The following is a 12846-nucleotide window of genomic DNA, read 5'->3' on the forward strand; positions in this document are numbered from 1 at the left end:
GATGTTGATAAAACTTTGCAGCATCTATCATTTCTACGAAACGGATGGCAAAATACCAACTGTACCATTAAAAACATTCCAAACTTTGAAGAGACATTCAGCAGTGTCATAATTGATCAGGTTGGTCCTTTACATATCGTTTGGGATGAGGCCCATGGCCAGAATACCGCACTGTCATTATTCTACAGGATTCTGAAAACTCCATGACTTGACCCATTCCGTTCCCACAGAGGTTACTTGTCATATCTTCCTACGAACCTCTGTTCTAATACGGCCATATTTCGCAGTTCTCATAAAATCCCTTAGCGGCAAAATATGTCAGATTTATCTCCCTTTTTATCTGTCCAATCAGAACACGTGTTACATCGACTTAGATTGCAAGCAATGTGGAGAAATATAAAAGGCATAATTGAGTTCTGTCTAGAAGAAACATTCGAGTATCGCGCTCGGGAAGAGGTTCTAGTTTTCACAGAAATTACCGAGATCTTTCGAACGATCACTTTTGAAACAAAGTCGCTGACTGCACTACTAAATCTGATTGCCTCCAATCACTAGTCTTGAATACTCGCACTATGAAAGGTTACATACGAAGATGTGACAAGTTACCACTGTGGGAAGAGAATGGACTTTGCACAGGAAGCAACTGCACGTGAGTCGAAAGAATGGCGAAATTTATACCAGTGGTCTATGTTCATATAACATTCTCGCTAAAAACAAAAATGAACACTTGAATACGGATAACTCATTTTTAAAGTGTGTTCGGTGGTACATAACAAGCCGACCAGACGAGAAGGATTTTTATGATTATGTTGAGAACTTTGTAAAGGCATTAACTGATCATTTGATCTTGAAACGATTGATAACGTAGACAGTGATAGTACTCTGCAAGAAACATGTCATGCACTTAATGATGCGGATAACTGGAATACGGATTGAATTTTTTAAGGATGCTCCACAAAAGTGTCTTCATTTACTATGTAGCTTATTTAATTTGACTCTGTATACTGGCGTTTACCAGAAAGAATGGATTTTGGGAGTAATTATTCCATTTCATGAAATATTCCATTTCACGAAAAGGGTAGCGCAGCTGATCCTGCTAACTGCAGACTCATATTCTCTTTAGAGGGTTTTGGGGAAATCTTTCCCCAAATTTTGTGCTGAAGGTCAAATGATTGTTCAGTGCTCTTGCGATAGTTGACAATCTTATATTTGGTGTCATGCCTAGATTTACTGAGGCTCAGCGCAACAATGCGATTCGTCAATTGGAGGCTGGGGAGTCTCAGCCTGCGATTGAAAGCAACTGAATGTGTCACAGAGTACCATACCATGACTTTGGCATCGCTTTCGGCAGCAAGGATCAACACGTGATCGCCCGAGGTCAGGTTAGCCCCGTGTGGCCACACCCACTCAGGACAGGTTTATTCGGCTTCGACATTTGCGGAACAGGTTCACCACGGCATCCTCAACAACATCGGTAGTGCCAGGACTCAGAGCAATTTCTGATCAGACCGCCAGGAACCGCTTACGTGAGGCTGGTATTCGTTCCAGACGACCTTTGCGAGGACCTGCCCTTACATGTCAACATCGGTAACAATGCTGCGACGTCCCGACAGAAGAGCAGGTGTATATCAAGTCGTAACGAACGCTACGCTGCAAATTGTGTACAGGAATTGGACAGACTTGGTGATGGAAGTGTGGTGATTTGGGCTGGATTCTCACACAGTGGCAGGGCAGATCTCATTCAGGTCCAGGGCAATTTGACAGTTCAACGTTACCGTGATGAAATCATCAGGCCTCATGTTCTTCCTTCTATGAACCACCAGAACGTCATTTTTCAGCATGGCCGCAGGGATTTCGTTGCTCGGAACAACGGTCAGGTTCTTGATTGGCCCTTGATTGACAGCTACAGACGTTACCTGCTCTGTTTGTGGCCTTGAGGGATGAGTGCCAACTCATTCCCAGACACGTCATCCGGAATCTGGTTCTGTCTATGGGACGCTTATGCCAAGCAACCGTTGATGCTAATGGTGGCGACACAAAATACTGACTGCTCTAGATCTGCAACCTTGACCTTGGAACACTTGTCATTTGTGACGTACAGTTTCTTGCAGCATTGAACCGTTAATGTTCATTCAGGTTTTCTTCATGACTACCCTGTACTACTGAACCTTAAGTGTATAAACTGATAACAATTTTCAGTTACGCGTTTCTTTTTTTTGAGTAGTATATATCTTCTACATATCTTTGCATTGACGAAATGAACCACTAAGGCTGCTTTCATGGAATGCTCTGCAGTTCTCTCTGTAACGCTTGTTCAAGTTCAAGTCAGGCAGTGAACATGGAGACAGTTAACACGAGTTTCTATAATGTTCCAAGCATGTTCAATAGTATTACGATCAGGTGATGGTGCAGGCCAGTCCAAATGTGTGATGTTGTTGATCTACACATCATTAACAACTCTTTTTCAGGCACTTTCATCCACGGGCGGGCACTATCATCCATAAATATGAAGTTCGGACCCACATGTGGCATCAGAAAAATGATTACAGGTAGGTTTTAACCGGTCAGACTGTATGTGTGAAATGTGGAGCACATTCATGTAGCACATTTTGCACGTGATGGTTTGGGTGGTTGTGTTCGGGTAATGATACCTATGTTATCAGATAACTCAATTTAACAGTCACTAGAAGTTATGCTTTCTTTGAATAGTTTCCTTTCAGAACCATACCGGCAGAAATCGCTATCAAGAATGACAAAGACATTACAGTGAAAATTATTGTTTTTATTTTTGTGAGGAGGAGTGGGTCTCGTTGCTATACCCATGAGTCTAACTGCATATCGGGTAACACCATTGCAGCTGGACCTAACACCACGAAGGTCAACTCGCGATGTTTCTGAACTAGAGCAGGTGTGTAATACGAGGCGAGTGTCGGCATATCGCTGAGTGGTTGAAGCTGTTTCCCATGATGTGATACAATTTGTGCATGACCGCGTATATTATTTACCCGAGAGTGCCGCCAGTCTTTTACCCCGCTTGTCCACGCACGTGTCATCAGTGTTAGACCATAAGCATATTCTCTTCAAAAACGTAGAGGAACTGTACTTTCAATGTACGATTGTAGAAATTGGGAGATATATGTGATTGAATCAATGTTGATACAATAAAAATGGACGTTTTGAGAATGCATCACCACATGAATTTCATTCAAAGCAAAGCTGTTCGTTCAGTTATCCCCCTTGGTAGGTGATTGGAGTATGGCATGAAAATTTCAGGTGTACAATTTTAAGTCAGTAGTGTGTGATCTGATCCTGAAAACCCTGGCCATGCACAGATGCAAGAAAATTATCGAAAAACATGGTCTACAGTGATTTCTCGACCTGCCATGTAAAGTGTCCAGATTCATAATGACACCCCATGCACGTGTAGGAGGCTCCTACGTTGTGCACGTGCTTCCCATGCATTGTGCGTGCGTGTGGTGATAACGTGAAATGATGCTGCAATCACAAGATGAATGTCATTGTAACGTTCCTTAATTTGTTTTCTTTCTACCAGACTTCAAAGTTCAGGCTCCCCTACTTTTTTCACTTTTTTTCTTGGTCGCCATGAAAACCGTGACAGTTCTTTTTCCAGGGTTTGTTTTAAATAATGGCTTTATAACATAATTCTTTTGATAGATAAATTTTGTAGAGCGGGCTTACGTAGGTGAAACTCCTTGACAAAAAGTGCGGAAACTGAATCCGTTGTCCCTTTACTTTCTCAAAGCTGAAATATGTGTCAGTGTATGTTGGTTAATACTACACCATAGCTGTGTATATGGGAGACGAAATTGTTGACGTACCCATAAAATAATGAATTTCAGTAGCAATTAGTGCTTTTGTACAAATGTGACAGATTTGATCGTTGGAGACCTTTCATGATGGGACATTTTCTGGAAGGTTTACTGTGCCTAAAGGACACAAAAATGAGAAGATGTCGACTAGAACTTTCCGACTTGACTTACGTATTATCTTGAACGTGTAAACCATACCAGTAAACAATGCGAAGAGCAGCATGCGGGTCATTGGTTCATCAAGCGAAATACTGATCTGATCAACCAGCTAATTTCTGTACGAATGGGAGGCTGTATTTAGTGTTATAATTAACTTTGCAAATATACCAACACTCTTTCCTAACAGTTTATTTTCTCAAGAACTTAAACTGTTTTGTTAGAAACGAATGTCTATTACCTACACTCACAGAGAGAAAACACAGCGAATTCTTTCTTGGTTATTTTCCCTCTTTATCAGGGAAACAGTCTGGAACAGTTCTGAAGTTTTCCGAACCCCCCAAACATGTTCGTTTTGTTGACTATGATAAAGACACATTTAGGGAAGGTGGATCCACGGAACTGAACATCATGGGGAATATGAAGGTAAGAAAGGTAAAACGTCTACGACCTTGGCCGAAACTGTCATCCGGAAGGCCATAAGTCTGACAAGCAGAGGATCACTACTTTCAAAACGATTTCCAAATACTGTTAAACAAAGCAAACTGGACACCGCATTGTGGTATCAGCCGCATGTAGTCGAAACCAAGTCCTGTCTCTGATTTAATGCCTGCAAGAAGATGCGAGATGTCCTGATGAATTTGTTGTTCAGAACAGACCGCAGGTATCTATGTTCACCTGTTTTATAGTTGACACAATTTCTTCCAGTGTGTTCATGCTATCATTGCATAATAACCCAGACTCTTAAGTATTGGGTGGTATCAACTTTATTTCAAAGGCATCAATAGTTGCTTATTGGTAATGAAACAACAACAAGGGTACTTTCTGGGGAAACAATCTCAACCAGTTGGTTTGAATGGATCTCTAGCACTTGAATAATGTACCAGGTACCTTTTTTATTTATCTTAGATAGGTATAATAAGCTATGGAGTGCACGACTCCATGCTGGAGCTGGTTACAAACTGGCAAGCGTGAAACTATAGGTATACAAAGTCAGGGAATGCACGACTCGAACTCCATGGGTTACATGCACGTTCGAGCTGGTTACACATCAGCTACAAAGATAATTCAGATACAGAAAACCAGGGAGTGCATGATTCCAGCAGCAAACTCCATGGGTAATGCTGGTTATACACTGGCCACAGAGAGTAGACCTCCAGCAGCAAACTCATGGGTTTGCATGTTGGAACTGGTTATTTATTGGATAAGAGAACTGTAGATTTTCAACGTGTGAAATAAATCTATTGGGCCATTTTTAGAAAGTCGGAGCATAGACCATTAGAGCATTTCCTATAATTTGTAACAAGGCAGTGTCATCCTACACACATCAGGTAATTCACATGATTTAATAAATTTGTCACAGAACATTCTACAACCTTTGGAGGCATAATATGACCATACACTGCGTCACGACCCGGATTTTGGTTCTCATTAATAGAACTGACCATACTAACTGAATATCGGTTCTTGAACTCATTAGAAGAAGGTAGACCGTCAGAATTACAGAGGTCCTTTACTTCAGTTATTCCATACTCGAACCAACTTTTAAGGTAAAAGGATGAATAAAAAAAGTCTTAGACAAAGGTTCTCAGGGAACCCTTAGACAAAGGTTCTCAAGGAATATCTGAGACAGATCATTCTGATCAGTTATGAATAGACTTCTGTTTCTCTTTCATTATAGAAGAACACCTTTCCAACATGGGTTGTCCACAGTGCAGAACTGATCAATGTCTGAGCCAGACTCAAGCAGATGAACAAGAACATTGAAAGGGTTATTAACGTCGTTGTTAATATACCTCTTAATAGCGCCTTGTTACAATGCAGCAATAAGGGATTTTAAATCAATCATCCTATTTCCTCCTTCCCTGTAATCCTTGTTCATGTTCATCCTCTTAATCTTATCAGGTTTACCACTCCAGATAAGACTGAACAACATGTTTTCAGTACCATCCAGGAAACTTTAGGGAGGATTAGAAAGCGATGTAAAATGTGTACTGAAGTAGATAGAAGTCTTATCAGTAATGTTTCTTTCTCGCCAATTCCCAAGGATTTTCGATAAAACTTTTGGCCTTCTCCGGGTATTAATAACCATAAGGTCATTCAGATCAGCATTTAAAACGATACCAAAAATCTCAAGTACCCTGAGCGCCAGTCCAGGCCAAATTCACTACATATTATATCTTTACTGTTAGCCACAGCTCGAATCCACGGGACCTTTGTCTTGCCTGTGTTTATTTTTAGTCCAGACATGCAATAAAAGAATATCCAGTCTTCAGGCTGACATCGGAGCCATCCAAAAAGAACTGGTTGTCATCAGCATATTGGCCTAGTTTATATTCCTTGCAAATCAAAATAATACCCTTAATATTAACATTTTCACGACTCGCGATATCCACGATCTCCGCTCCAAACAAAAATAGATGTGGCGAGAAATTTTTTTGCTTATACATCTGACAGGGCTGAAGCCTGTTTGAATTTCAAGTATCAGATGGTCAAGTACAGCTTTCAGTTTGTTAGTGATACATGTACTAATAATCTTAGACAAGGCAGTTAACAACGATATAGGGCGCCCTAATCGATTGGTGAATACGTATTGCGATGTACTGGAGCGTAATTAAGAAGTGGAATTAAGAACCAGAAGAAGTATTTTTCTTTGCGTGTGTGTGTGTGTGTGTGTGTGTGTGTGTGTGTGTGTGTGTGTGTGTGTTAGTGGTGTATCTATGCTTACAGATTGTGAAATCAGTCATTTCGTGGAATGACCGAAATAATTCAGTCATTTCATGAAATGACTAAGAGGGTGAGCCATTCGCGTCATTTTGTATAACAACAGTCAATACAACTTCAGTCACCGTGGTGATCCGAACAGTATTACTTTCGGGGAATAGCTTTCAGTTGGAATTCACATGGCGCGAGTGATAACCCCATTATTCCTTCCAGTGGAGGCTTTTCCCCTTTCACTGGGACGAACTTGAACTTCTGAATCATGGTGGTGAGGAAGAGGAAGAGCTCCATCCGGGCCATTGACTCCCCCAGGCAAACCCTTCGACCTTGAAATATGAAAACAAAAGTTCACTTCGTATAATATATGCATGCATATATTATATACACACACATATATACACACACACACACATGTGTGTGTGAGTGTGTGCGTGTCTGTACGTGTGTGCGTGTGTATGTGCACATGTGTTAACAGGTCTATTGCTTACTATATGATGCCGAGCGTATAGGTGCGTGCGTATGTAAATAACTCACCCAAAGAAAATGGGATAAATTCCTCTCTCTTCTGAATCTTGCCTTCACCATCAAGAAAACGGTCCGGCCGAAAGTTTTGTGGGTCTCCCCATACATCCTTGTCTTGGAGGACTGAATCAAGGTTCAATACGACTGAGATCCCTTTCGGGAAGGTGTATCCTCGGAACTGTACATCGTGTGGAACTGTGTGAGGGATAGTAACAGGAACAATATTACCGTATCTCAAGGTTTCCATAATGGTGGCCTCTACGTAAGGAAGGTTCGTCTTGTCTTTCATGGATGGTGGTCTGCTCTGACCGACGTTTTCCAGAATCTCCTGGAAGCACTTCTCTTGTACATCCGGGTAGTTCAGGAAGTAGACCAGCGCCCAACGTATTGTGGTGGACGTTGTCTCAGAGCCCCCAGTGAACAGATCATCAACAGTCTTCGCCAGATTCTCCACTGCCAACACGAATGATAAGCTCAAATGCCCCCCATATCACCGCGAACACAACAATTACATGCCGACGAAAAACATGTTGAAATGCGAAAATGTTGTGACAGAATCAACCATGCCTTTACTTCGCTCTGTGTAGATTCAGTGTAGATTCCAAAAGAAAGTTCAACTTCCTCAGTCTGTCAAATGTTTACTGAACCAACAAAATTCTTCATCAGAGTTAAAAACAATAGCCAAAGCAAAGTCATGCTTTAAGAATATGAGTAAAATAATACGGATTGTACAGCGTGAAGCCAAAATGAAGTACTAGTTACAGGTTTGAACAAATAAAGAAAAAAAACTATTCAAAATCAAATATCTCTGTCGTGGAAATAAATAATGCACATCCCAAGAACATCTGCAGATAATAATCTAATATCTAAATCTAAACCTAATGTCACTTACAATCTAATGTCGTTGTTTCTTGTTTCTGTTGGCGACGTTGAATCTCCTTCAAGTAAACATGGATGAAGTCGTCCCGATTTTCCTCATCATGATCCTTCAAGTGATCCTTAATGGAAGGTTTAATCATTAGATTTTCCACCATATCTATGCTGTCCACTGTTTTCCTGAACTTGAATGGGTCACCAGGCAAATATCGCACAGCAGGAAAAACGCTGAGTATTCCAGATATTGCGCTATTCTTAAAAAGTTCATCCATTGCTTTCAGAAACCTGACGAAGACAGGGTCGGTATATTCAAAACGTTTGCCAAAGACAATGGAACAGATGACATTTGACACGGCGTTCTGCACAAGACGTTCTATATTGAAACCCTGTCCTTTCTTTTCCTCCACGGCTAACACAAAGTGTGCAATTTCCTCGTGTATTTTGTCCTCCATGATAGTTCTTCCAGCCCCAAACTCTCGCAGAGTGTTGAGAGTAAAACGCCTCTGTTCATGCCACAAGTCCCCAGAAGTTCCGACTATTCCTGTTTGAAAAATAGAGTGAAATAGAATTCAGCTCTTGCTTGTTGAAATTTAGCTGTAATATTTGAATCAAGGTGTTTGTGCTATGAATCAGTTCAGGGCCGTGGAGACCGCGGTTTCTCTATTGAGACTGGGCGACAAGACTATCGAGAAAGGTTCTGAAGAATTGGAGGAAACTTTTCATCTATACGGGGTCTGAATCTGGTCTTTGTTCACCTCACATTTCACGTTTCAAGGCCAGGAGTTATCGCGTTTCACCCTGCCTACTCAGCCTTGGCCTGTTTTGAATGATCCAGCACTGTTGCAGCGATGTGAATCTTATCATCACTATCTTTGTTGCCACAATGTTGCTATTATGTTATAGTTGTAATGAATTTGTTTTATACCGGTTTATTACTCTGTAATTAGTTCAGAATACATTTGTTAATTTATTCACATTTATTTGTTGTTTCAGACCTTTATATTTTGCACATACATCTCCCAAACTCTTCATTGTGAAACATCATAAAATTGGCTTCCACCATGGTGAATGGTGCATACATGCAAGCTGTGGTATTTGTGGTTCTTTGTATGTACGCCATTTGTACTGTGCCACCAAGGTATGTGGATCAGCTTTATAGTGGCACCTGGGTATAACATGGGTGAGCTGTACAGTGCTGCCAAGGTATGTGGATCAGCTTTATAGTGGCACCTGGGTATAACATGGGTGAGCTGTACAGTGCTGCCAAGGTATGTGGATCAGCTTTATAGTGGCACCTGGGTATAACATGGGTGAGCTGTACAGTGCTGCCAAGGTATGTGGATCAGCTTTATAGTGGCACCTGGGTATAACATGGGTGAGCTGTACAGTGCTGCCAAGGTATGTGGATCAGCTTTATAGTGGCACCTGGGTATAACATGGGTGAGCTGTACAGTGCTGCCAAGGTATGTGGATCAGCTTTATAGTGGCACCTGGGTATAACATGGGTGAGCTGTACAGTGCTGCCAAGGTATGTGGATCAGCTTTATAGTGGCACCTGGGTATAACATGGGTGAGCTGTACAGTGCCACCAAGGTATGTGGATCAGCTTTATAGTGGCACCTGGGTATAACATGGGTGAGCTGTACAGTGCTGCCAAGGTATGTGGATCAGCTTTATAGTGGCACCTGGGTATAACATGGGTGAGCTGTACAGTGCTGCCAAGGTATGTGGATCAGCTTTATAGTGGCACCTGGGTATAACATGGGTGAGCTGTACAGTGCTGCCAAGGTATGCCATGGATCAGCAATATAGCGGTGCCAATGTATGCCATTGATCAGTTGTACAGGTCTACCAAAGAATGGCACGAGTCAATTGTGCGGTGCCAGAAAGGTATGACATGGGTCAGCAATATAGCGGTGCCAATGTATGCCATTGATCAGTTGTACAGGTCTACCAAAGAATGGCACGAGTCAATTGTGCGGTGCCAGAAAGGTATGACATGGGTCAGCTACGTGTTGCCACAAAGGGTATGACATGGGTCAGGTGTACAGTGCAGCCAAAGTATGACAGGGTTAGCTGTATAGTGATGACCTGTGACAACTGTACGGTGCCACAAAGGCATGATATGGGTCAGCTGTTTAGTCCTGTCCGAGTGTAACATGGGTAAGCTGTATGTTGCTGCTAGCTGTTTATGTTGTGCACGTGCGAAACGTTTATGATAGTATGGAAATATCCTGCTTACAAACAAATAAAGCAACGAGTATTTTCAGTGTAACATCTATATCAATCTTTCATAGCGATTTTGCCTACATGTCAGTGATGGGCAAACATTCAAAGAATACATAACCTTTTGCGACTGTAAATTTGATTTATCTGATTTTATCACCCGAACACAGTCACCCATAGAAAATATGTGGCAGGAATGTTGTCACGTTTCTTGCTTTTTTTTCTCAAGGTTATTTGTGGTTTATATTAACCTTAATCTGGAAACAAATCTCCCAAACGCACCTCCTTAATGTGGAAACAAAGCTCCTGAGTTATACACATGAAAAGCATGCATTTAGTTCTAAAATGTGCTATATAAAGTCTTGCTAAGTTGAATTTAACACAGCTGAACTTTATACTGTCAATGTGGAGGTACGGAAAAGGCCATTTTGTGAGTACATTTCTGGTTTCAAATCAACCCTGAAAACTTGGCTTCGGTGATTTAGTGTGACGTTTTCATGCAGTTGTATGCACACTGAGGTTACAGTTGCATTGATTATCTTTATTCTCTTGTGGAGAATGTCACAGTTTAAGGCAACTACTTGTGCAGTGACCTAAGAATGTAATAAACGTATTTAGTCTCAGAAGGGTTTTATTTTCCTTTTGTCGTGATATGTGCAGAACGAACATCCATAAGGTTTCCTTTTTATTTGCGAAAGAATGTGCTGCATTCTTCATACATACCCTGATCGGTGTAAATCGATCTGTAAACGGGTCTTAACTTCATGTATATGGATGATAATGCCCGTCCATAGAAGATGATGCCAGGGAAAGATCAACAACATAACAAATATGGACTGACCTGTAATGTCACTTCATCTTAATGCCCTTGAACATAGGACATTATTCGGAGTAGTATTCACGGTCACAATGTTCGTGTCAAAATTGAATGCACGTTGTTTGTGTTCGTGTACACAAAATTTTCACTTTCATAAGCGTGTGTGTAAGTGTTTATGTGGACAACGCTGTGCAATAAGGTAAATGACAACTAACATCGTATCATGAACCACACACATTCTGCTTACAATGTATTGGCATGCTTTCAGCAATGAAAATCATCGACAAAATTAACAGTCATTATGACTGTCGTGGCTGTCATGTATTCCATGTCCTCGTCTGATCAGGAGCCTGATTCACTGATTAGATTCACTGTGAAACACCTTCAGTTTTGCTAAAATATAAACAGAACGCACCTTTTCCTTTGGAGTAGAAATCAGTCAGAAACGAGTGTCCTCTGTCGGAGAAGACGTCTGCGTCCTTGACTATGGCTTCTTTAAGGACGTTGTAGCCATTGAGGACGATGACAGGCTTGTGGAAGACATACAGACTGAAAATGTCGCCATACTTCTGTCGGAGGTTCTTAAACAAGACCCGAGAATCAGACTGCATGGAGAGGGCGTTCCCCAGGAACGGAAGGAGAGGCGGACCTGGGGGAAGTCCAGGTGCCCGCCGCATTGACAGCCATAACACTACCAGCACCACGACCAGAAATAAGGCAACTGTTGTAACTTCAAAATCCCACATGATGATTGTACGTTAATATCCAATCTCTCTAAAACCTGACACGAGAGAGCGAGACTTACTGCGACTGTCGAGTGTCACATTCCCACAACTGACTGATTTAGAAACCCAGGTTGTCAATGCTTACTGAGTGAACGAGTCACGATGTGATCATGTCGTGCACATGTGCACAAAAGGCCAAGGTCTGTCTCACAGACTCAAGAGACACCACACAAAATGAAAATATTAACCACATTTAGTAACGTTGGGAAATATACATGTCATCCGGAGGCCATATGAGCAACTTTTGAAATCTACGTATCACCTGGTTCTCAGATTTACACACATTTTTGCTAAAGTAAAGAACACACGTGTGTGCATGCGTGCGTGCGTGTGTGTGATGTAGTAGGCCGAGGGTGGGGTGGTGGTGGCGTTGGGGTGGTGGTGGATCGGTATTAGGATCCTGATAAGCCTTTCTGATGAGTAGGTAATATCCTTACTTTCAAAAAAGATGGTCACAATGTAGTAATGATTCCCGGTGTAAATTACTGCTGTAAATGTGAAAACCTGCAAGCACGTGATATGACTCCTTTTTGATTCGGAATACAGATGTTATCCCATACGGATGTTTTACTCAAATTTCAGTTACCCGACGGAATATACCGTACACCTATTTTCATTTCATCCTTGGGGAAGAATCTGTAGAGATTGCAACTGGTTACATAACTAAGCAGTTTTACTATGTATTGAAAGCTTACTACCTGACAGCATATGTGTTGTTCTTGAGTTTTCATTTTTAATTTTGCTGACGAGTGTCTGATTTGGTATACATCATTATATAATTATGTTAATCATTTAGGCATCCCAACATCATGGAATACAATGTGTACTTATTATCTGCGAGAGTACGAAACTTATTGTCTCAATCCTCTTCTGTAACTGAGAGAAACTGTTAGATGTATCGTCGTACAGTCTA

At 41.4% G+C, this 12846-nt stretch overlaps 1 protein-coding gene across 1 annotated transcript; it reads right to left on the reverse strand.

Moving 5' to 3' along the window:
- Nucleotides 1-1715: 1715 nt before the first annotated feature.
- Nucleotides 1716-11894, reverse strand: LOC137286756 (cytochrome P450 2B4-like). The gene is made up of 5 exons (XM_067818736.1): nucleotides 11564-11894; nucleotides 8122-8646; nucleotides 7242-7682; nucleotides 6859-7033; nucleotides 1716-1932 (listed from the first exon to the last, which is right to left on the reverse strand). Exons 1-5 carry the CDS (start codon nucleotides 11892-11894, stop codon nucleotides 1716-1718), a joined length of 1689 nt encoding a protein of 562 aa, XP_067674837.1.
- Between the last annotated feature and the right edge of the window lie 952 nt (nucleotides 11895-12846).

The sequence above is a fragment of the Haliotis asinina genome, chromosome 6, assembly GCF_037392515.1.
Source record: "Haliotis asinina isolate JCU_RB_2024 chromosome 6, JCU_Hal_asi_v2, whole genome shotgun sequence".
NCBI lineage: Eukaryota > Metazoa > Mollusca > Gastropoda > Lepetellida > Haliotidae > Haliotis > Haliotis asinina.